The 24626-nt window shown below is 45.1% G+C and overlaps 1 protein-coding gene across 1 annotated transcript in view; it reads right to left on the minus strand.

The window, feature by feature from the left end:
* Positions 1-24626, minus strand: part of LOC139411482 (cyclin-dependent kinase-like 5) — a 179715-nt gene that overhangs the window by 64031 nt on the left and 91058 nt on the right. Inside the window, exons 11-12 of the mRNA XM_071157959.1 lie at positions 23710-23876; positions 22198-23293 (exon numbers count right to left, since the gene is read on the minus strand). Coding sequence (XP_071014060.1) covers positions 22198-23293; positions 23710-23876 — 1263 coding nt within the window. The remainder of the gene's footprint in view (positions 1-22197; positions 23294-23709; positions 23877-24626) is intronic.

Below are 24626 nucleotides of genomic sequence, written 5' to 3' on the forward strand. Positions count from 1 at the left end.
GTAGAGGGAGAGGTTACAGAGAAAAGGGTGGGGGACTATCTGGAGGTTCAGCCTGCTATAGTAGAGGGAGAGGTTACAGAGAAAAGGGTGGGGGACTAGAAGGAGGTTCAGACTGCTATAGTAGAGGGAGAGAGGTTACAGAGAAAAGGGTGGGGGACTAGCTGGAGGTTCAGACTGCTATAGTAGAGGGAGAGAGGTTACAGAGAAAAGGATGGGGGACTAGCTGGAGGTTCAGACTGCTATAGTAGAGGGAGAGTTTACAGAGAAAAGGGTGGGGGACTAGCTGGAGGTTCAGACTGCTATAGTAGAGGGAGAGAGGTTACAGAGAAAAGGGTGGGGGACTAGCTGGAGGTTCAGACTGCTATAGTAGAGGGAGAGGTTACAGAGAAAAGGGTGGGGGACTAGCTGGAGGTTCAGAATGCTATAGTAGAGGGAGAGAGGTTACAGAGAAAAGGATGGGGGACTAGCTGGAGGTTCAGACTGCTATAGTAAAGGGAGAGGTTACAGAGAAAAGGGTGGGGGACTATCTGGAGGTTCAGCCTGCTATAGTAGAGGGAGAGGTTACAGAGAAAAGGGTGGGGGACTAGAAGGAGGTTCAGACTGCTATAGTAGAGGGAGAGAGGTTACAGAGAAAAGGGTGGGGGACTAGCTGGAGGTTCAGACTGCTATAGTAGAGGGAGAGAGGTTACAGAGAAAAGGATGGGGGAATAGCTGGAGGTTCAGACTGCTATAGTAGAGGGAGAGTTTACAGAGAAAATGGTGGGGGACTAGCTGGAGGTTCAGACTGCTATAGTAGAGGGAGAGAGGTTACAGAGAAAAAGGTGGGGGACTAGCTGGATGTTCAGACTGCTATAGTAGAGGGAGAGGTTACAGAGAAAAGGGTGGGGGCCTAGCTGGAGGTTCAGACTGCTATAGTAGAGGGAGAGAGGTTACAGAGAAAAGGATGGGTGACTAGCTGGAGGTTCAGACTGCTATAGTAGAGGGAGAGTTTACAGAGAAAAGGGTGGGGGACTAGCTGGAGGTTCAGACTGCTATAGTAGAGGGAGAGAGGTTACAGAGAAAAGGATGGGGGACTAGCTGGAGGTTCAGACTGCTATAGTAGAGGGAGAGTTTACAGAGAAAAGGGTGGGGGACTAGCTGGAGGTTCAGACTGCTATAGTAGAGGGAGAGAGGTTACAGAGAAAATGGTGGGGGACTAGCTGGAGGTTCAGACTGCTATAGTAGAGGGAGAGGTTACAGAGAAAAGGGTGGGGGCCTAGCTGGAGGTTCAGACTGCTATAGTAGAGGGAGAGAGGTTACAGAGAAAAGGATGGGGGACTAGCTGGAGGTTCAGACTGCTATAGTAGAGGGAGAGAGGTTACAGAGAAAAGGATGGGGGACTAGCTGGAGGTTCAGACTGCTATAGTAGAGGGAGAGTTTACAGAGAAAAGGGTGGGGGACTAGCTGGAGGTTCAGACTGCTATAGTAGAGGGAGAGAGGTTACAGAGAAAATGGTGGGGGACTAGCTGGAGGTTCAGACTGCTATAGTAGAGGGAGAGGTTACAGAGAAAAGGGTGGGGGCCTAGCTGGAGGTTCAGACTGCTATAGTAGAAGGAGAGAGGTTACAGAGAAAAGGATGGGGGACTAGCTGGAGGTTCAGACTGCTATAGTAGAGGGAGAGGTTACAGAGAAAGGGTGGGGGACTAGCTGGAGGTTCAGACTGCTATAGTAGAGGGAGAGAGGTTACAGAGAAAAGGGTAGGACACTAGCTGGAGGTTCAGACTGCTATAGTAGAGGGAGAGAGATTACAGAGAAATGGGTGGGGGACTAGCTGGAGGTTCAGACTGCTACAGTAGAGGGAGAGAGGTTACAGAGACAAGGATGGGGGACTAGCTGGAGGTTCAGACTGCTATAGTAGAGGGAGAGGTTACAGAGAAAAGGGTGGGGGCCTAGCTGGAGGTTCAGACTGCTATAGTAGAGGGAGAGAGGTTACAGAGAAAAGGATAGGGGACTAGCTGGAGGTTCAGACTGCTATAGTAGAGGGAGAGAGATTGCAGAGAAAAGGGTGGGGGACTAGCTGGAGGTTCAGACTGCTATAGTAGAGGGAGAGAGGTTATAGAGAAAAGGGTGGGGGACTAGCTGGAGGTTCAGACTGCTATAGTAGAGGGAGAGAGGTTACAGAGAAAAGCATGGGGGACTAGCTGGAGGTTCAGACTGCTATAGTAGAGGGAGAGTTTACAGAGAAAAGGGTGGGGGACTAGCTGGAGGTTCAGACTGCTATAGTAGAGGGAGAGAGGTTACAGAGAAAAGGGTGGGGGACTAGCTGGAGGTTCAGACTGCTATAGTAGAGGGAGAGGTTACAGAGAAAAGGGTGGGGGCCTAGCTGGAGGTTCAGACTGCTATAGTAGAGGGAGAGAGGTTACAGAGAAAAGGGTGGGGGACTAGCTGGAGGTTCAGACTGCTATAGTAGAGGGAGAGAGGTTACAGAGAAAAGGGTGGGGGACTAGCTGGAGGTTCAGACTGCTATAGTAGAGGGAGAGAGGTTACAGAGAAAAGGGTGGGGGACTAGCTGGAGGTTCAGACTGCTATAGTAGAGGGAGAGAGGTTACAGAGAAAAGGATGGGGGACTAGCTGGAGGTTCAGACTGCTACAGTAGAGGGAGAGTTTACAGAGAAAAGGGTGGGGGACTAGCTGGAGGTTCAGACTGCTATAGTAGAGGGAGAGAGGTTACAGAGAAAAGGGTGGGGGACTAGCTGGAGGTTCAGACTGCTATAGTAGAGGGAGAGTTTACAGAAAAAAGGGTGGGGGACTAGCTGGAGGTTCAGACTGCTATAGTAGAGGGAGAGAGGTTACAGAGAAAAGGGTGGGGGACTAGCTGGAGGTTCAGACTGCTATAGTAGAGGGAGAGAGGTTACAGAGAAAAGGGTGGGGGACTAGCTGGAGGTTCAGACTGCTATAGTAGAGAGAGGTTACAGAGAAAAGGGTGGGGGACTAGCTGGAGGTTCAGACTGCTATAGTAGAGGGAGAGTTTACAGAAAAAAGGGTGGGGGACTAGCTGGAGGTTCAGAATGCTATAGTAGAGGGAGAGAGGTTACAGAGAAAGGGATGGGGGACTAGCTGGAGGTTCAGACTGCTATAGTAGAGGGAGAGAGGTTACAGAGAAAAGGATGGGGGACTAGGTGGAGGTTCAGACTGCTATAGTAGAGGGAGAGGTTACAGAGAAAAGGGTGGGGGACTAGCTGGAGGTTCAGACTGCTATAGTAGAGGGATAGTTTACAGAGAAAAGGGTGGGGGACTAGCTGGAGGTTCAGACTGCTATAGTAGAGGGAGAGAGGTTACAGAGAAAAGGGTGGGGGACTAGCTGGAGGTTCAGACTGCTATAGTAGAGGGAGAGGTTACAGAGAAAAGGGTGGGGGCCTAGCTGGAGGTTCAGACTGCTATAGTAGAGGGAGCGAGGTTACAGAGAAAATGATGGGGGACTAGCTGGAGGTTCAGACTGCTATAGTAGAGGGATAGTTTACAGAGAAAAGGGTGGGGGACTAGCTGGAGGTTCAGACTGCTATAGTAGAGGGAGAGAGGTTACAGAGAAAAGGGTGGGGGACTAGCTGGAGGTTCAGACTGCTATAGTGGAGGGAGAGGTTACAGAGAAAAGGGTGGGGGCCTAGCTGGAGGTTCAGACTGCTATAGTAGAGGGAGAGTTTACAGAGAAAAGGATGGGGGACTAGCTGGAGGTTCAGACTGCTATAGTAGAGGGAGAGGTTACAGAGAAAAGGGTGGGGGCCTAGCTGGAGGTTCAGACTGCTATAGTAGAGGGAGAGAGGTTACAGAGAAAAGGATGGGGGACTAGCTGGAGGTTCAGACTGCTATAGTAGAGGGAGAGAGGTTACAGAGAAAAGCATGGGGGACTAGCTGGAGGTTCAGACTGCTATAGTAGAGGGAGAGAGGTTACAGAGAAAAGGATGGGGGACTAGCTGGAGGTTCAGACTGCTATAGTAGAGGGAGAGAGGTTACAGAGCAAAGGATGGGGGACTAGCTGGAGGTTCAGACTGCTATAGTAGAGGGAGAGGTTACAGAGAAAAGGGTGGGGGCCTAGCTGGAGGTTCAGACTACTATAGTAGAGGGAGAGGTTACAGAGAAAGGGATGGGGGACTAGCTGGAGGTTCAGACTGCTATAGTAGAGGGAGAGGTTACAGAGAAAAGGATGGGGGACTAGCTGGAGGTTCAGAATGCTATAGTAGAGGGAGAGAGGTTACAGAGAAAAGGATGGGGGACTAGCTGGAGGTTCAGACTGCTATAGTAGAGGGAGAAGTTACAGAGAAAAGGGTGGGGGACTAGCTGGAGGTTCAGATTGCTATAGTAGAGGGAGAGAGGTTACAGAGAAAAGGGTAGGGGACTAGCTGGAGGTTCAGACTGCTATAGTAGAGGGAGAGAGGTTACAGAGAAAAGGGTGGGGGACTAGCTGGAGGTTCAGACTGCTATAGTAGAGGGAGAGTTTACAGAGAAAAGGGTGGAGGACTAGCTGGAGGTTCAGACTGCTACAGAAGAGGGAGAGAGGTTACAGAGAAAATGATGGGGGACTAGCTGGAGGTTCAGAATGCTATAGTAGAGGGAGAGAGGTTACAGAGAAAAGGGTGGGGGACTAGCTGGAGGTTCAGACTGCTATAGTAGAGGGAGAGAGGTTACAGAGAAAAGGGTGGGGGACTAGCTGGAGGTTCAGACTGCTATAGTAGAGGGAGAGAGGTTACAGAGAAAAGGGTGGGGACTAGCTGGAGGTTCAGAATGCTATAGTGGAGGGAGAGAGGTTACAGAGAAAAGGATGGGGGACTAGCTGGAGGTTCAGACTGCTATAGTAGATGGAGAGGGTACAGAGAAAAGGGTGGGGCCCTAGCTGGAGGTTCAGACTACTATACTAGAGGGAGAGGTTACAGAGAAAAGGATGGGGGACTAGCTGGAGGTTCAGACTGCTATAGTAGAGGGAGAGAGGTTACAGAGAAAAGGGTGGGGGACTAGCTGGAGGTTCAGACTGCTATAGTAGAGGGAGAGTTTACAGAGAAAAGGGTGGAGGACTAGCTGGAGGTTCAGACTGCTACAGAAGAAGGAGAGAGGTTACAGAGAAAATTATGGGGGACTAGCTGGAGGTTCAGAATGCTATAGTAGAGGGAGAGAGGTTACAGAGAAAAGGGTGGGGGACTAGCTGGAGGTTCAGACTGCTATAGTAGAAGGAGAGAGTTTACAGAGAAAAGGGTAGGGGACTAGCTGGAGGTTCAGACTGCTATAGTAGAGGGAGAGAGTTTACAGAGAAAAGGATGGGGGACTAGCTGGAGATTCAGACTGCTATAGTAGATGGAGAGGGTACAGAGAAAAGGGTGGGGGCCTAGCTGGAGGTTCAGACTACTATAGTAGAGGGAGAGGTTACAGAGAAAAGGATGGGGGACTAGCTGGAGGTTCAGACTGCTATAGTAGAGGGAGAGAGGTTACAGAGAAAAGGGTGGGGGACTAGCTGGAGGTTCAGACTGCTATAGTAGAGGGAGAGTTTACAGAGAAAAGGGTGGAGGACTAGCTGGAGGTTCAGACTGCTACAGAAGAAGGAGAGAGGTTACAGAGAAAATGATGGGGGACTAGCTGGAGGTTCAGAATGCTATAGTAGAGGGAGAGAGGTTACAGAGAAAAGGGTGGGGGACTAGCTGGAGGTTCAGACTGCTATAGTAGAGGGAGAGAGGTTACAGAGAAAATGATGGGGGACTAGCTGGAGGTTCAGACTGCCATAGTAGAGGGAGAGAGGTTACAGAGAAAAGGATGGGGGACTAGCTGGAGGTTCAGACTGCTATAGTAGAGGGACAGTTTACAGAGAAAAGGGTGGGGGACTAGCTGGAGGTTCAGACTGCTATAGTAGAGGGAGAGAGGTTACAGAGAAAAGGGTGGGGGACTAGCTGGAGGTTCAGACTGCTATAGTAGAGGGAGAGGTTACAGAGAAAAGGGTGGGGGCCTAGCTGGAGGTTCAGACTGCTATAGTAGAGGGAGAGAGGTTACAGAGAAAAGGATGGGGGACTAGCTGGAGGTTCAGACTGCTATAGTAGAGGGAGAGAGATTACAGAGAAAAGGGTGGGGGACTAGCTGGAGGTTCAGACTGCTATAGTAGAGGGAGAGAGGTTACAGATAAAAGGATGGGGGACTAGCTGGAGGTTCAGACTGCTATAGTAGAGGGAGAGGTTACAGAGTAAAGGGTGGGGGCCTAGCTGGAGGTTCAGACTGCTATAGTAGAGGGAGAGAGGTTACAGAGAAAGGGATGGGGGACTAACTGGAGGTTCAGACTGCTATAGTAGAGGGAGAGAGATTACAGAGAAAAGGGTGGGGGACTAGCTGGAGGTTCAGACTGCTATAGTAGTGGGAGAGAGGTTACAGAGAAAAGGGTGGGGGACTAGCTGGAGGTTCAGACTGCTATAGTAGAGGGAGAGAGGTTACAGAGAAAAGGGTGGGGGACTAGCTGGAGGTTCAGACTGCTATAGTAGTGGGAGAGAGGTTACAGAGAAAAGGATGGGGGACTAGCTGGAGGTTCAGACTGCTATAGTAGAGGGAGAGAGGTTACAGAGAAAAGGATGGGGGACTAGCTGGAGGTTCAGACTGCTATAGTAGAGGGAGAGGTTACAGAGAAAAGGATGGGGGACTAGCTGGAGGTTCAGACTGCTATAGTAGAGGGAGAGGTTACAGAGAAAAGGATGGGGGACTAGCTGGAGGTTCAGACTGCCATAGTAGAGGGAGAGAGGTTACAGAGAAAAGGATGGGGGACTAGCTGGAGGTTCAGACTGCTATAGTAGAGGGACAGTTTACAGAGAAAAGGGTGGGGGACTAGCTGGAGGTTCAGACTGCTATAGTAGAGGGAGAGAGGTTACAGAGAAAAGGGTGGGGGACTAGCTGGAGGTTCAGACTGCTATAGTAGAGGGAGAGGTTACAGAGAAAAGGGTGGGGGCCTAGCTGGAGGTTCAGACTGCTATAGTAGAGGGAGAGAGGTTACAGAGAAAAGGATGGGGGACTAGCTGGAGGTTCAGACTGCTATAGTAGAGGGAGAGAGGTTACAGAGAAAAGGATGGGGGACTAGCTGGAGTTTCAGACTGCTATAGTAGAGGGAGAGGTTACAGAGAAAAGGATGGGGGACTAGCTGGAGGTTCAGACTGCTATAGTAGAGGGAGAGGTTACAGAGAAAAGGATGGGGGACTAGCTGGAGGTTCAGACTGCTATAGTAGAGGGAGAGAGGTTACAGAGAAAAGGATGGGGGACTAGCTGGAGGTTCAGACTGCTATAGTAGAGGGAGAGAGGTTACAGAAAAAAGGGTGGGGGACTAGCTGGAGGTTCAGATTTCCTGGAGTGATACCCTCCTGTAGCTTATTAGTGATTAGAATTAGGTGCACTACATTAGGGTTGGAGAAAACCTTGGAGATGGTAACTCTCCAGGAGAGACCTGTATCAGATCATGCTGGATCTTGTGTCAAGTCTGTTGATTCCATCTTCTTCTGGTCATCGTCATTGTGGAACTCCAGTCCTCTCAAATCAAATAACATTTTATTTGTCACATATGGTTAGCAGATGTTAATGCGAGTGTAGCGAAATGCTTGTGCTTCTAGTTCCGACAATGCAGTAATATCCAACGAGTAATCTAACCTAACAATTTCACAACAACTACCTTATACACACACACACAAGTGTAAAGGAATGAATAAGAATATGTACATAAAAAAATATATGAACGAGTGATGGTAAAGAGTACAGTATATACATATGAGATGAGTATTGTAGGAAATGTAAACATATAAAAGTGGCATTGTTTAAAGTGGCTAGTGATACATAACATCAAGATGGCAAGATGCTTTACCATCAAGATCTATACCATCAAGATGGTATAGAGTACCGTATATACATATGAGATGAGTAATGTAGGGTATGTAAACATTATATAAAGTGGCATTATTTAAAGTTTCTAGTGATACATTTATTTCATTAATTTTTCCATTATTAGAGTGGCTGGAGTTAAGTCAGTATGTTGGCAGCAGCCACTCAATGTTAGTGATGGCTGTTTAAAAGTCTGATGACCTTGAGATAGAAGCTGTTTTTCAGTCTCTCGACCCCTGCTTTGATGCACCTGTACTGACCTCGCCTTCTGGATGATAGAGGGGTGAACAGGCAGTGGCTCAGGTGGTTGTTGTCCTTGATGATCTTTTTGGCCTTCCTGTGACATCGGGTGGTGTAGGTGTCCTGGAGAGCAGGTAGTTTGCCCCCGGTGATGTGTGGTGCAGACCTCACTACCCTCTGGAGAGCCTTACGGTTATGGGCGGAGCAGTTGCCGTACCAGGCGGTGATACAGCACGACAGGATACTCTCGATTGAGCATCTGTAAAAGTGTGTGAGTGTTTTTGGTGACAAGACTAATTTCTTCAGCCTCCTGAGGTTGAAGAGGCGCTGCTGCGCCTTCTTCACCACGCTGTCTGTGTGGGTGGACCATTTCAGTTTGTCCATGATGTATATGCCGAGGAACTTAAAACTTTCTACCCTCTCCACTACTGTCCCGTCGATGTGGAAAGGGGGGTGCACCCTCTGCTGTTTCCTGAAGTCCACGATCACCTCCTTTGTTTTGTTGACGTTGGGTGTGAGGTTATTTTCCTGACACCACACTCCGAGGGCCCTCACCTCCTACCTGTAGGCCGTCTCGACATTGTTGGTAATCAAGCCTACCACTGTAGTCGTCTGCAAACTTGATGATTGAGTTGGAGGCGTGCATGGCCACGCAGTCATGGGTGAACAGGGAGTACAGGAGAGGGCTGAGAACGCACCCTTGTGGGGCCCCAGTGTTGAGGATCAGCGGGATGGAGATGTTGTTACCTACCCTCACCACCTGGGAGTGGCCCGTCAGGAAGTCCAGGACCCAGTTGCACAGGGCGGGGTCGAGACCCAGGGTCCCGAGCTTGAAGACGAGTTTGGAGGGTACTATGGTGTTAAATGCTGAGCTGTCGTCGATGAACAGCATTCTCACATAGGTATTTCTCTTGTCCAGATGGGTTAGGGCAGTGTGCAGTGTGATTGCGATTGCGTCGTCTGTGGACCTGTTGGGGTGGTAAGCAAATTGGAGTGGGTCTAGGGTGTCAGGTAGGGTGGAGGTGAAATGGTCCTTGACTAGTCTCTCAAAGCACTTCATAATGACGAAAGTGACGGGCGGTAGTCATTTAGCTCAGTTACCTTAGCTTTCTTGGGAACAGGAACAATGGTGGCCCTCATCAAGCATGTGGGGACAGCAGACTGGGATAAGGATTGATTGAATATGTCCGTAAACACACCAGCCAGCTGGTCTGCGCATGCTCTGAGAACGCGGCTGGGGATGCCGTCTGGGCCTGCAGCCTTGCAAGGGTTGACACGTTTAAATGTTTTGCTCATGTCGGCTGCAGTGAAGGAGAGTCCGCAGGTTTTGGTAGCGGGCCGTGTAAGTGGCACTGTAGTGTCCTCAAAGCGAGCAAAGAAGTTGTTTAGTCTGTCTGGGAGCAAGACATCCTGGTCTGCGACGGGGCTGGTTTTCCTTTTATAGTCCGTGATTGACTGTAGACCCTGCCACATACCTCTCATATCTGAGCCGTTGAATTGCGACTCTACTTTGTCGCTATACTGATGCTTAGCTTGTTTGATTGCCTTGCGGAGGGAATAGCTACACTGTTTGTTTCCGGTCACTTTGCCCTGATTAGAAGCAGTTTTGCGTGAATACTGCCATCAATCCACGGTTTCTAGTTGGGGAAGGTTTTAATAGACGCTGTGGGTACGACATCACCGATGCACTTGCTAATAAACCCGCTCACCGAATCAGCGTATATATCAATGTTGTTGTTTGCCGCAATGTGGAACATCTCCCAGTCCACATGATCGAAGCAATCTTGAAGCGTGGAATCCGATTGGTCGGACCAGCGGTGAACAGACCTGAGCACGGGAGCTTCCTGTTTTAGTTTCTGTCTATAGGCAGGGAGCAACAAAATGGAGTCGTGGTCAGCTTTTCCGAAAGGAGTGCGGGGGAGGGCCTTATATGCGTTGCAGAAGTTAGAATAACAATGATGTAGGGTTTTGCCAGCCCTGGTTGCACAATCGATATGCTGATAGAATTTAGGGAGCGTGGTTTTCAGATTAGCCTTGTTAAAATCCCCAGCTACAATAAATGCAGCCTCAGGATATGTGGTTTCCAGTTTACATAAAGTCAAATGAAGTTTGTTCAGGGCCATCGATGTGTCTGCTTGGGGGGATATATGCGGCTGTGATTATAATCGAAGAGAATTCTCTAGGTAGATAATGCAGTTGACATTTGATTGTGAGGAATTCTAAGTCAGGTGAACAGAAGGACTTGAGTTCCTGTATGTTGTTATGATCACACCACGTCTCGTTAATCATAAGGCATACACCCCTGCCCTTCTTCTTACCAGAAAGATATGATACTCTGTACTTACTTTTATTGGCGTTGCAACTGTATTGTCAAATGTGTTGGCGGATTACAGCTGGATATCCTTGATCTAGAAAATGTGGTAAAAATAAGTAATATCAGATCAAGACTAAAACAAAAAACGCTTTGTAAATTATAGACATTTAATCATAGGACTGGGTGGTTTCAAATACTAACGTTAATTAGCTAGCTAGCTAGTTGTTCTACTCATCAAGACCTTTTAAAATAGGAAGTCAACTCGACTGTTTATACCTAGCATTAGACAACTAGGTAGGAATCGTAGCTAAGACTTGAATGCCTCTCTGATTGATAACGTTAACTAGCTAGGTCAAAGCAATGTATAGCCAGATAATAGTATTTCTAGCTTAGTCATAAATAGCTAGCTAGCTAAATAACTGGCTAGGTAGCTAACGTTATAACATTTAGGACATTCAGTACCAGTCAAAAGTTTGGATACATCTACTCATTCAAAGGTTTTTCTTTATTTTTACTATTTTCTACATTGTAGAATAATAGTGAAGACATCAACACCATGAAATAACACATATACAGAAGATACAAAACAGTGTGCAAAGCTGTCATCAAGGCAAAGGATGGCTACTTTGAAGAATCTGAAATATAAAATATATTTAGATTTGTTATACACTTTTTTGGTTATTACATGATTCCATATGTGTTAATTCGTAGTTTTGATGTCTTTTCTATTAGGTAGAAAACAGTAAAAATAAAGAAAAACCAAACTTTTGACTGGTACTGTAAATGTGTTATATTCCTAACCAATTGTGTTTCTTTGCGTTGTTTGTAACTTTAAATATAAACTTATTTTGTACATAATGTTGCTGCTTATGACCGAAAATAACTTCTGGGCTTCAGAACTGCGATTACTCACCATGGACTGGCAGAATCCTTTTTGTCCTTTAACGAGTCCGACGAGCCCAACGTGAACAATATACTGCTTTCCCGGGAACAGGCCTAGATCCCCGTCATTTGCGTGAAGAGAAGGCGGAGAAAAAGGGGCCAGAGGGCGGTTGTCTTCCGAGAATTCATAGGCGACTGAATAAACCCTAACTTCCTTCCATTCTTCTAGCAAATGTGCAATCTTTGGACAATAACATTGATGACCTACATGGATTATTAAACTACCAATGGGACATTCAAAACTGTAATATCTTATGCTTCACAGAGTCATGGCTGAACGACGACATTATCAACATACAGCTGGATGGTAATACGCTGCACCGGCAGGACAGAACAGCGGCGTCTGGTAAGACAAGGTGTTGCGTACTCTGTATTTTGTAAATAACAGCTGGTGCACGATATCTAAAGTTTCGCTCGCCTGAAGTATCTCATGATAAACTGTAGACCACACTATCTACCTAGAGAGTTTTCATCTGTATTTTTTGTAGCGGTCTACATACCACCACAGACTGATGCTGCCACTTAGACCCGCACATAATGAGATGTATTCCGCCAGAAGCAAACAGGAAAACACTCACCCAGTGGCGGCGCTCCTAGTAGCTGGGATCTTTAACGCAGGAAAACTTAAATCCGTTAGACCAAATTTCTAAATCAGCATATTAAATCTGCAACCAGACGGGGAAAAAACTCTGGACAACCTTTAGTCCACACACAGAGACGCATACAAAGCTCTCCCTCGCCCTCCATTTGGAAAATATTACCATAATTCTATCCTCCCGATTCCTGCTTACAAGCAAAAATTAAAGCAGGAAGCACCAGTGACTCGGTCAATAAAAAAGTGGTCAGATGGAGCAGATGTTAAGCTACAGGACTGTTTTGCTAACACAGACTTGAATATGTTCTGGGATTCTTCCAATAGCATTGAGGAGTACACCACATCAGTTTTTGGGTTAATCAATAAGTGCATTGATGACATTCATCAATAAGTGCATCGATGACATCGTCCCCACAGTGACCGTACGTACATCCCCCAACCAGAACAACCAGGAGCCATGGATTACAGGTAACATCTGCACTGAGCTAAAGGCTAGAGCTTCCGCTTTCAAGGAGCGGGACTCTAACCGGGAAGCTTATAAGAAATCCTGCGATGCCTTCCGACGAACCATCAAACAGGCAAAGCATCAATACAGGACTAAGATTGAATCCTACTACACCGGGTCTGACGCTCGAAGGATCTGGCAAGGCTTGCAAACCATTACAGACCTGTTAAGGGAATTTTATCAATGATGACTAATTATGTATACATTTCAATCAGGACTGACTAATCCAAATACTATTCTGTTACTGTACATGTATGAATTTTCTCTCTTGATCCCAGTATTGAATATAATGTAGTGAATGTAGTCAAAAGTTTAGAACAATGACGGTCTGTTCCTTGGTACAAATTAATGAACTATCTCCAGACTGTCTAGAATGCTTATCTACACTGACTGACCTTGGCTCTAGGCGAGGAGGGAAGGCTTGAGAGCTATAGGGCCTTTCTACCAGTGTCAAGAAGAGACGGAACATTTAGAAAACGCTGACGTCATTTTCAGTTTATAACCTGTGGTAAAATGTGTATGAACTCAGTACTCTCTTGAATAAAGGCTGTTACTTGACTTTTAAGACCGGACTCTGTCCATTCCTATAAAATAAGGGTCTTACAAATTCTTATGAATTGACAGAGTGTTTAATTTTAATTGGGAATTAAAACAGAGGAATTAAATTCCTTCAACAATTGGTCCTTCAAAGCCGGGATCTAAAAATCCGTCCCTGCCATCTGGAGGTTGTACGCCGGAAAAATCGTGCACGTTTAAAAAAAAAAAAGACCTGGCTTCTGGATTGAGGTTAAAAACAGGCCGGTGTTTAACCCAGATGGCAGGTACGGTGACAGATCCAAACGAACAGTGCTTTTCCCAGTCGGCAGCAGGTCAGTAGCCTTTATTCTCGAATTTGGGAGGGATTATTTAGGATATTTATTGATTAAAATGTTATAAAGGAGTTGGATTTGATCAATAATAGGTGCTTGAATATTCTGAACAAATAAAATGGGTTTCTACCTTGGGTTTTAACCAAAATCGATAGGAAGGAAACAGGTCTGAAATTGACCTGTGGTAAGGTGCACTACCATAAATAAACTAGAGCTTAATAAATCCTGGTTTTGCAAACCAGAAGGTTATTAAGGAGAGATATAGTACGCATTGGAGAATTAGGACGCTTGTTCCGTACAAATAGGATAGCCATTAATTCAAAAAACATACCTAAATAAAGTTTGAACCTGAGTAGTCTATCTGTATATGGGAAGTAGTTTGACTATCAAGAAGTAGCAGATAAGATATATATAAAACAGGTGAGGATAAATTAGACTTGGTGAGAAGGCAGGGTAATTCTAGGCGAACAGAATAATTGAACCTGTACAAAGGATGAGGTTAACTTAGTCTAGTAGTGAGATATGAGACAATAACGTTGAAAGTCCCAAAAAGAATATCCTACGGGTGAAATGTAATGTCAGATTAAAAGTCTTCTATAGACGTGGTTCACAGGAGAGGTTAACTTAGTCTAGAGTAGTGAGATATGAGATATTAACGTTGAAAGTCCCAAAAAGAATATCCTATGGGTGAAATGTAATGTCCGATCAAAAGTCTTCTATGGACGTGGTTCACAGGAAGGAAAATAAATACTGACTATCTTTAAAGAGACACACACATTATAAAGTAATTAAGTAACGGTAAATTGCTAATTCGTAGAAAGACACGCACATAGAATTTAGTGTAACACTCCCTGCCGACGTCGTCAACAAGGTTGTAATTTAACTGAGGGGAAGGTCAGAGGCGACAATCGGGTAAAAAAAAGGAAGGGTCAGATACAAAGAGAGCGAAATTAAGGAGAATCCTAACTGAGGGAAAACGTAGGGTCGTTAAATTAGGCCTATTTTCTGTTGTCCAGAGGCCGGAGTTACAAATTTAAACAGAGAAGATGGGTCTATTTGCGGAGAATCTGAGTCAGTTCCAGTGTTGGTGGTATAGTGGTGAGCGCAGCAGTCTTACCAACGGCAATCCACGGTTCGGTTCCCAGGCCGAGGCGGTTAACTAAAATTGATTTTAGATTGTAATTCACCTATTTGCATGTTTTGCCTGAAAAATACGGTCGCCAGTGTTTGTATAAAATATGAACTGAAACGTTAAACTGTGTTTTAGATAGAATTGAAAAAAGAAGTCATTAAAAATAATGGCGAAACAATTTCGATGTAATACGCTATTTTGCCCAAAATGATCTGGTGGAATAATGTATTGAGATGGGAGTCGTATTTAAATAAATGTATCATAGAAGAGAAAGTCACCTAAAGTTAAATGTAGGGAATAACGGAGAGATACGATACAATTTCGTGCTATCCGGATGTTATAGCTATTTATGAATCGACTGACATACAATACATTTAGCACAAAACATGGTATGTTTAAATGTTAGGGTATAGTACGTTGAGAAGTTTGGTTGGTTTTACTTTGATGATTAGAATTTAAAACTGAACTCAATCTGAATAGGGAATATATATTTTATAGAGGCAAGCAGATTTGTGGCATCGTTTTACGTTGAACAACATCGTTCCTCAAATTTAAATAGAGAAAATGGGTTGTGGCATTTAGAGGGAAAATGCGTGCATTATAGCTTAGAGTTACTTTTCAAAAGTGGCTAAAAGTTCCAAATACATTTTTTTTTTTAAAGGAGAAATATCGTAAAGATAGTCTGAAAAGATGCTACAGCTTGCAACGGAAGTGCTAGACACTCAATGGGGCTATATAGTGCAACGCTTTGGACTATAAAATAGGTCAGAATAGTTTCATCATAAAAAGTTGTGATTGTTTTCCCAAATTGATTCTTGGTTGGGTAACGACAGTGAATTCAAACAAAAAGTAGCGTATTCTAAACATGATCTGTTTTCCGTTTTCATTGCAGGGAAAAAGTAAAATGTCTTATCTTAAAGGGACAGTGCACGGTTATCACAGTGGTTTGAGTGTATGGCAGTGTATAAAATATTTTGGGACGACAATTTGAAGATAGACTGAATGAGTTACATGAAAGATCGAGAGATTTAAAACTAATGATGTGAAGGGATTATCATAATTATTAGGTTTCGTTGTTGTAGTAAAAGTTTGGGTTAAGGGGATTTCCCTGTTCCCTGAGACAAGGTATTTTAAAGGGGTACACTCACATATGGAATATTATGAGTTTTAATTAGACAAGTGAATAACGTATTGGGAATAGAGTCGTAATTAAAATGCTAAGTCAAAGACGAGACAGTTACTTAAATCAAAATGAATTCTAAAAAATAACGAAGAGACAATTACGATTTATGTCAATCTAAATGTTTTTATAAAACCGTTGTTTGTCTTTTTCATGGCGGTTTTGGAGCAGTAGATTCTTCCTTGCTGAGCAGTCTTTCAGGTTATGTCGATATAGGACTCGTTTTACTGTGGATATAGATACTTTTGTACCTGTTCCTACAGCATCTTCACAAGGTCCTTTGCTGTTGTACTGGGATTGATTTGCACTTTTCGCACCAAAGTACATTCATCTCTAGGAGACAGAACGCGTTTCCTTCCTGAGTATGACTTCTGCATGGTCCCATGGTGTTAATACTTGCGTACTATTGTTTGTACAGATGAACGTGGTACCTTCAGGTGTTTGCAAATTGCTCCCAAGGATGAACCAGACTTGTGGAGGTCTACAATTTTTTTTCTGAGGCCTTGGCTGATTTCTGTTGATTTTCCCATGATGTCAAGCAAAGAGGCACTGAGTTTGAAGGTATGACTTGAAATACATCCACAGGTACACCTCTAATTTACTCAAATGATGCCAATAAGCCTATCAGAAGCTTCTAAAGCCATTACATAATTTTCTGGAATTTTCCAAGCTGTTTAAAGGCACAGTCAACTTAGTGTATGTAAACTTCTGACCCACTGGAATTGTGATACGGTGAATTATAAGTGAAATCATCTGTCTGTAAACAACTGTTGGAAAAATTACTTGAGTCATGCACAAAGTAGATGTCCTAAATGACTTGCCAAAACTATAGTTTGTTAACTTCTCTAGGATAGGGGGCAGCATTTGGAATTTTGGATGAAAAGCATGCCCAAATTCAACTTCCTGCTACTCATCCCCAGAAGACAAGATATGCATATCATTAGTAGATATGGATAGAAATCACTGACGTTTCTAAAACTGTTTGAATCATGTCGGTGAGTATAACAGAACTTATGGAGCAGGCGAAACCCAGAGGACAAACCATTCAGATTTTGTTTTGTTTTGAGGTCACTCTCTTTTCAATGGATTTTCATTGGGAATCCATTTCTAAGGGACTTGCTTGCAGTTCCTACCACTTCCACTGGATGTCACCAGTCTTTAGAAATTGGTTGAGGTTATTCCTTTGTGTAATGAAGCAGTACGGCATCTTGAACGAGGGTCACTTCATATGTACTATTTGATAGAGGCGCATGACCAGAAAGCATGCTTCAGTTTGTTTTCTTCCTATATTGAACACAGATCATCCCGTCTTCAATTTGATTGATTGTTTACTTTAAGTTTAAGTTGTATTACAAAAGTAGTTTGAAATGTTTTGGCAAAGATTACAGGTAACTTTTGAGATATTTTGTAGTCACGTTGCGCAAGTTGGAACCGGTGTTTTCTGGATCAAACGTGCCAAATAAATGGACATTTTGGATATATATGGATGGAATTAATCGAAAAAAAGGACCATTTGTGATGTTTATGGGACATATTGGAGTGCCAACAGAAGAAGCTCTTCAAAGGTAAGGCATGATTTATATTTTTATTTCTGCGTTTTGTGTCGCGCCTGCAGGGTTGAAATATGTTTTCTCTCTTTTGTTTATGGAGGTGCTATCCTCAGATAATAGCATCGTTTGCTTTTGCCGAAAAGCCTTTTTGAAATCTGACATGTTGGCTGGATTAACAACACGTGTAGCTTTAATTTGGTATCTTAAATGCGTGATTTCATGAACGTTAGATTTTTATAGGAATTTATTGGAATTTGGCGCTCTGCATTTTCTCTGGCTTTTGGCCAAGTGGGACGCTACCATCCCACATATCCCAGAGAGGTTAACAAGAAATTTGTGGAGTGGTTGAAAAATTAGTTTTAGTGACTCCAACCTAAGCGTATGTAAACTTCCGACTTCAACTGTACCTACACATATGCTACGGTCACAAGACACAGGCCTCCTTATTGTCCCTAGAATTTCTAAGCAAACAGCTGGAGGCAGGGCTTTCTCCAATAGAGCTCAATGTTTATGGACAGGTCCACTTATCCATGTGAGAGACGCAGACTCGGTCTCAACCTTTAAGTCTTTACTGAAGACTCATCTCTTCAGAAGGTCCTATGATTGAGTGTAGTTTGGCCCAGGGGTGTGAAGGTGAAATGAAAGTCACTGGAGCGACAAACCGCCCTTGCTGTCTCCGCCTGGCTGGCTCCCCTCTCTCCACTGGGATTCTCTGCCTCTGACCCTATTACGGGGACTGAGTCACTGGCTTACTGGTGCTCTTCCATGCCGTCCTTAGGAGGGGTGAGTCACTTGAGTAGGTTGAGTCAGACGTGATCTTTCTGTCTGGTTTTGCGCCCCCTCGGGCTAGTGCGGTGGAGGAGATCTTCGTGGGATATACTCAGCCTTGTCTCAAGTTAGTAAGTTGGTGGTCTGTTGATATCCCTCTAGCGGTGTGGGGGCTGTGCATTTGCAAAGTGTGTGGTGTTATATCTTGCCTGGTTGGCCCTGTCCGAGGGTATCGTTTGACAGGGCCACAGTGTCCTCCCAACCCCCCGTCTCAGCAGTCAGTATTTATGCTGCAATAGTCAGTCTGTTAAATCGGGTGTAATTCTCCTGCCTTATCTGTTGTCCTGTGTGAATTTAAGTATGCTCCCTCTAATTCGGTCTTTCTCTCTCTCTCCCCTCCCGGAGGACCTGAGCCCTAGGACCATGCCTCAAGACTACCTGGCCTGATGACTCCTGGCTGTCCCCAGTCCACCTGGTCGTGCTGCTGCTTCAGTTTCAACTGTTCTGCCTGCGGCAATGGAACACTGACCTGTTCACTAGATGTGCTACCTTGTCCCAGACCTGCTGTTATCGACTCTCTCGCTCTGCTGCACCTGCTGTCTCGACCTCTGAATGCTTGGCTATTAAAAGCCAACGGGCATTTACTCCTGAGGTTGCACCAATTTGTCCTAGCCACCGTGCTTCACATCTGCATTGCTTGCTGTTTGGGGTTTTAGGCTGGTTTCCTGTATAGCACTTTGTGACATCTGCTGATGTAAAAAGGGCTTTATAAATAAATTTGATTTATTGACTTACAAAAGTAAACATTCAATAGCGAACATACTATCAATATGCTGGCTACTGTCGATACACTTTGGCATCTCTTTTGGAATGCAGTTCTCTTAAATGGGCAATGTACTATTTTTAGATGTAAAAACAAAAATGAATGCAATTAATCCAATGGAAACTTCTTCATAATAACCAAAGGTGGCCGGAGGTAGCGGTTAGAGCTTTGGGCCAGTAACCGAAAGGTCCATGAGCCGACAAGGTGAAGAATCTGGCGATGTGCACTTGAGCAAGGCACTTAACCCTGATTGCTCCAGCGTTGCCGTTACTAACGGCAGACCCTGGCTGTGACCGCACTCTTCGAGGGTGTTTGGGATATGAAAAATGAAAAAAAATCATAATTCAATTCACAGATGCGTATTAATACAAGCTTGTACATGTGTGAAATAGGCAATAAGCATCGACCAAATTATTTGTATTTATTTATTATAAATACAGCCTGTTAATATCTGAATATAGAGAGGAAGCATGGTAACCTATAGGCCCTGAAGAGAGGAAGCATGGTAACCTATAGGTCCTGTAGAGAGGAAGCATGGTAACCTATAGGTCCTGTAGAGAGGAAGCATGGTAACCTATAGGCCCTGTAGAGAGGAAGCATGGTAACCTATAGGTCCTGTAGAGAGGAAGCATGGTAACCTATAGGCCCTGTAGAGAGGAAGCATGGTAACCTATAGGTCCTGTAGAGAGGAAGCATGGTAACCTATAGGTCCTGTCTGAACCCAATATAGTCTGTTAATATCTGAATATAGAGAGGAAGCATGGTAACCTATAGGTCCTGTAGAGAGGAAGCATGGTAACCTATAGGTCCTGTAGAGAGGAAGCATGGTAACCTATAGGCCCTGTAGAGAGGAAGCATGGTAACCTATAGGCCCTGTAGAGAGGAAGCATGGTAACCTATAGGTCCTGTAGAGAGGAAGCATGGTAACCTATAGGTCCTGTAGAGAGGAAGCATGGTAACCTATAGGTCCTGCATGACCGCGCATTAAAAACTACACCATACCCAGTCCAGTAGAAATCCTGTTTGGCCCATTTTCTGGGACCCTGTCATAGCCTACAAATAGGACCCAGAGTTTTACCTGACCTGGTCATGAGATGAGGAAAAACTCCAGGCCCCAGAAAAGACACGTACAAATTTTGCCAGACCACATTTGAACCTGTGCTGCCACTTCTGCTTAAAAACCTGTTGCATCTCTAGGGGCGCTATTTCATTTTTGGATAAAAAACGTTCCCGTTTTAAGCGCGATATTTTGTCACGTAAAGATGCTCGACTATGCATATTCTTGACAGTTTTGGAAAGAAAACACTCTGAAGTTTCAGAATCTGCAAAGCTTTTGTCTGTAAGTGCCCCAGAACTCATTCTACAGGCGAAACCAAGATGAAACGTCAAACAGGAAATGAGCAGAATTTCTGAAGCTCTGTTTTCTAATGTCTCCTTATATGGCTGTGAATGCGACAGGAATAAGCTTAGACCTTCTGCCGTTTCCCCAAGATGTCGGCAGCATTGTGACGTATTTGTAGGCATATCATTGGAAGATTGACCATAAGAGACTACATTTTCCAAGTGTCCGCCTGGTGTCCTGCGTCGAAATTGGTGCCAAAGCCAGGTGCAAGTATTTTTCCATTTGATTGAGAGGAGAAACCATGCTTCCACGAACGATATATCATCGAAGAGATATGTGAAAAACACCTTGAGGATTGATTCTAAACAACGTTTGCCATGGTTTCAGTCGATATTATGGAGTTAATTTGGAAAAAAGTTCGCGTTTTGAGGACTGAATTTTCTGGTTTTTTTGGTAGCCAAATGTGATGTACAAAACGGAGCTATTTCTAATACACAAAGAATCTTTTTGGAAAAACTGAGCATTTGCTATCTAACTGAGAGTCTCCTCATTGAAAACATCCGAAGTTCTTCAAAGGTAAATGATTTTATTTGAAGGCTTTTATGTTTTTGTTGAAATGTTGCGTGCTGGATGCTACCGCTAATGCTAACGCTAAATGCTACGCTAGCTAGCTACTTTTACACAAATGATTGTTTTCCTATGGTTGAGAAGCATATTTTGAAAATCTGAGATGACAGTGTTGTTTACAAAAGGCTAAGCTTGAGAGATGGCATATTTATTTCATTTCATTTGCGATTTTCATGAATAGTTAACGTTGCGTTGTGGTAATGAGCTTGAGTCTGTATTCACGATCCCGGATCCGGGATGGGGAGATCAGAAAGGTTAAAAATACTATAACTTCTAAATGTCTCAAGAGAATAGTGTGATTGGCTTACCCCATCATAACCCCATTGTTTATAACAAGAACATAAACCATGTATAGATTCAAAATATGTTAAAAAGCTGCCAACTATCTTGTTCATTTTCCATCTGGTTTATGTATTATGCTAGGTTAAATGTAAGGTTAAGGAAAGGTTTCGAGGACACGGATTACACCCTAGTCCTTTTCCATTGATTTTGTTTTTAGTCCAGGACTAGACTTAATCTGTGTCAGGGGAAAACCTCCCCATAAAAGGAGTGGAATGGGATGATGTCTTACGTGAAAAAACACAACCAAGTAACATAACCAAGTACATTAATGGGGAAAACCTCTTTAAAGAGTATGTATTAGACTGTTTGAGAGAAGGTTTGAATCCTAATCAACCCATCCAATGTGAATACATATGTTGTTGAAGAACAGTAGATCAGTAAAGCCACAGTACTCAAGCTGATTATTTCTTTAGAGTCATAAGAAACAAGGTTCTGAAGTGTCTGTCCTAAATCTAGGAGATATAAAAAAATATATATATTTTTTTTAAATAAATATTTAAGCTTCCATTCCTTTTTTAAAACCGTCCGGTCGGTTACCTTCAGGTCATAGAGCAAAACAGGGAACAGCATCGTGAGAGTCTCCCCTTTCCATATAGTGGTCAATAGTTGGTAGGGCAAACCGTTCATACGCTACAGATGTTTTCGTACAAACACTGCTCTAACTCTGCCACCTTTCACCGCAGATGCGGAACTGCGACATCGGAGGATTGAAACGCATCCAATGCTAAACAGATATCTCTTACTTAAACTGCCAGATTTTTTTGCGATGTAACTTAGATTGACGCACCGGTGCGTCAATTGACTCTAGGGGGTTGTGCTGAAAAGCCTTGTCAGTGCATAGGTCAAATGAGCTTTTTCTGCTTCAGACAAAAGCTGATATTTCACTTAAATGTACAATATCAGCTTAGACAACACTGCAACAGGAACACCAGCAAGCGACAGTGCAATAGGAGTCTGGTAGTGTGTTTGGGTGTTTGGTATTGGACTGACCCTGGTGATGTCGTCGTCCTCCCTGCTGACCCCCCAGTGTGTTGTGGCAGGGTAAGGGTTAGGTGACTGTTATAGTTGGTGTTAGGTGTAGCTAGGTGTTGAGTATTGGACTGACCCTGGTGATGTCCTCTGTAGAAGATCCTCCAGAGTGCCTGGGCAGGGTGCGGTGCTGCAGCTGGGGGGAGAGGAGCTGGAGGCTGGAGGCTCTGGTGGACATCCCCTGTCCCACCGCCAGCCCCCCCTCACTACCCCCCCCGTGGGTCCTCTGACGCTCCCGCCGCACGTACATGGAGTGGCGGTGAGGTCTATGCTGGGAGGAGAAGGGGGATGTGTAGCCCAGGCCGTAGGGGAAGGCCTCATGAGGGGTGGACAGGGAGTGACCATGGCTTCCACCTCCTCCCCCTCCCAGGTCTCCTCCCTCAGGGGACTTGGCCTCCTCAGAGCTCTTGTGTCGTGAAGAGGTGCGTCGGGATGAGGAGTCTAGTGTATTGCTCTCTTTCTCCGAGCGCCGGCCTGCAGGGCTGTGACGATGATGACCGGTCGCCGGGCTGCCAGGAGCGTTGAGGTCAAGACAGGAAGTAGGGAAGTAGCGTGATGGAGGTTCGTCACCATGGATACGTGGGTCGCTAAGGTTCCCTACTGACTTGGTGTCGTTGAGGGCCCCGTGGCTCTTAGAAAGGTTTATATAGGAGCCTCCTGCTAACCCTAACCCTCCTGCAGACTTAGAGGACCCATGCTCCCCCATGTAGCTGTGGCGGTCTCGGTCTCTGGCTCTGTGTTTGTCTCCAGACATCAGGGTGCTGGTCTTTCCCTCTACGAAGCTATGGCGGTTCTGCTGAGAGCGGCTGTTGGACTTGAGGTACTTGGCTCCCGGCCCATCTGAGGCCTTGGCTCCGGAGGTGAAGTCAAAGTCTTTGTTCTTGGTCTCTTTGGGGCTGAGGAGGTGGGGTAGGTTGCTCTTGGTCTCCTTGGGGCTGAGGAGGTGGGGCAGGTTGTTGTTGGCTAGGTCCTTGGAGCAGGAGGCTGAGCGATTCAGGAGCTGGGGGGGCGGGGCATAGGTCTTGGGGCGTAGGGTGGGGCTCAAGCTGTTGCCATTCAGGAAGCTGTCGTTGCTAGGGTGATTGCTAGGTTGGAGGTCTTCGTGACGGGGCAGGCTGGAACAGTCTCTACTAGCTGAGCGGTGGTGGTCTGAACCCTTAACACCATGACTCCTGACCAGGAGAGAAATAGAGAGGGCTTTCATATTCATATTCGTTTCCTTCTATTCAGCTAGATATGACAAATCATTGATGTTCCCAACATAGTGAGAATGGCAGCGTAGTAAATGTTCCCAGCATAGTGAGAATGGCAGCGTAGTAAATGTTCCCAGCATAGTGAGAATGGCAGAGTAGTGAATGTTCCCCAACATATTGAGAATGGCAGAGTAGTGAATGTTCCCCAACATATTGAGAATGGCAGAGTAGTGAATGTTCCCCAACATATTGAGAATGGCAGAGTAGTGAATGTTCCCCAACATATTGAGAATGGCAGAGTAGTGAATGTTCCCCAACATATTGAGAATGGCAGAGTAGTATATACTATACTGTTCCTTTTCCAGCTCCCTGCCTGGTGTAATACTGTTGGCTACCTGGTGGGGGCGCTGTTGTCTGTGTGATGAGGCTTCCTCTTAGAGGAGCGGACTGGTGTGGGTGTAGGAGGTCCAGGTCGCTCCACCGGTCGCGGTGTCTGGAAGGCATGGTGGTCCAAACTCTGCTCCGTTAGAAACCGCTCTGTAGGACTCAACAGCAGCAGGTTCTGCACACACACACCCACACACACAGTGTCAACATGTCTTCAACAAGCTCCCCTCTCAGTCCTCACTAGTATGCAGTGTGAGTCATCATGATAATCATCAACATCAGACTGGAATAGACCAGCTTCACACTCTATATTAATAATATTCAGGGAAATGAAAAGCTCCAACTTCATTGGTTTTAATTGAGCTGGCAATGTGAGTCACTAAGGAGAGATGTTTTGCCCAAAAAGCTCCTTGGACATGGTGGTGTTTTTCTCCCTGTCCACCTGATGAAATGAAAGTGAAGGATCTCCAGTCTCAGAGGAGAGGTTAGGCCCAATAGAGAAGAGAGGAGCTCCGACAACACCACTACGGCTAAGGAGCAGTTAGAAGAGACCTGTGATGTCACTATTACATGTTATGTCATTGAATATATCCACACTTATTTGGATAGTGAAGCTACATATTTTAATATGGCACTATACTCCAGCATTTTGTCTATGAGATCAAATGTTTCATAAAAGGTCATTTGCGGATAGATGATTAGTAAGACATTGTTTAAGCAGTCAGGGGAAGGATGCAGTAGTCAGTAGAAGGATGCAGTAGTCAGTAGAAGGATGCAGTAGTCAGTAGAAGGATGCTGTAGTCAGTAGAAGGATGCAGTAGTAAGCGGTAGGATGCAGTAGTTAGCAGTAGGATGCAGTAGTTAGGGGTAGAATGCAGTAGTCAGTAGTAGGATGCAGTAGTTAGGGGTAGGATGCAGTAGTCAG

This window comes from Oncorhynchus clarkii, chromosome 1, assembly GCF_045791955.1.
Source record: "Oncorhynchus clarkii lewisi isolate Uvic-CL-2024 chromosome 1, UVic_Ocla_1.0, whole genome shotgun sequence".
NCBI classification, from domain to species: domain Eukaryota; kingdom Metazoa; phylum Chordata; class Actinopteri; order Salmoniformes; family Salmonidae; genus Oncorhynchus; species Oncorhynchus clarkii.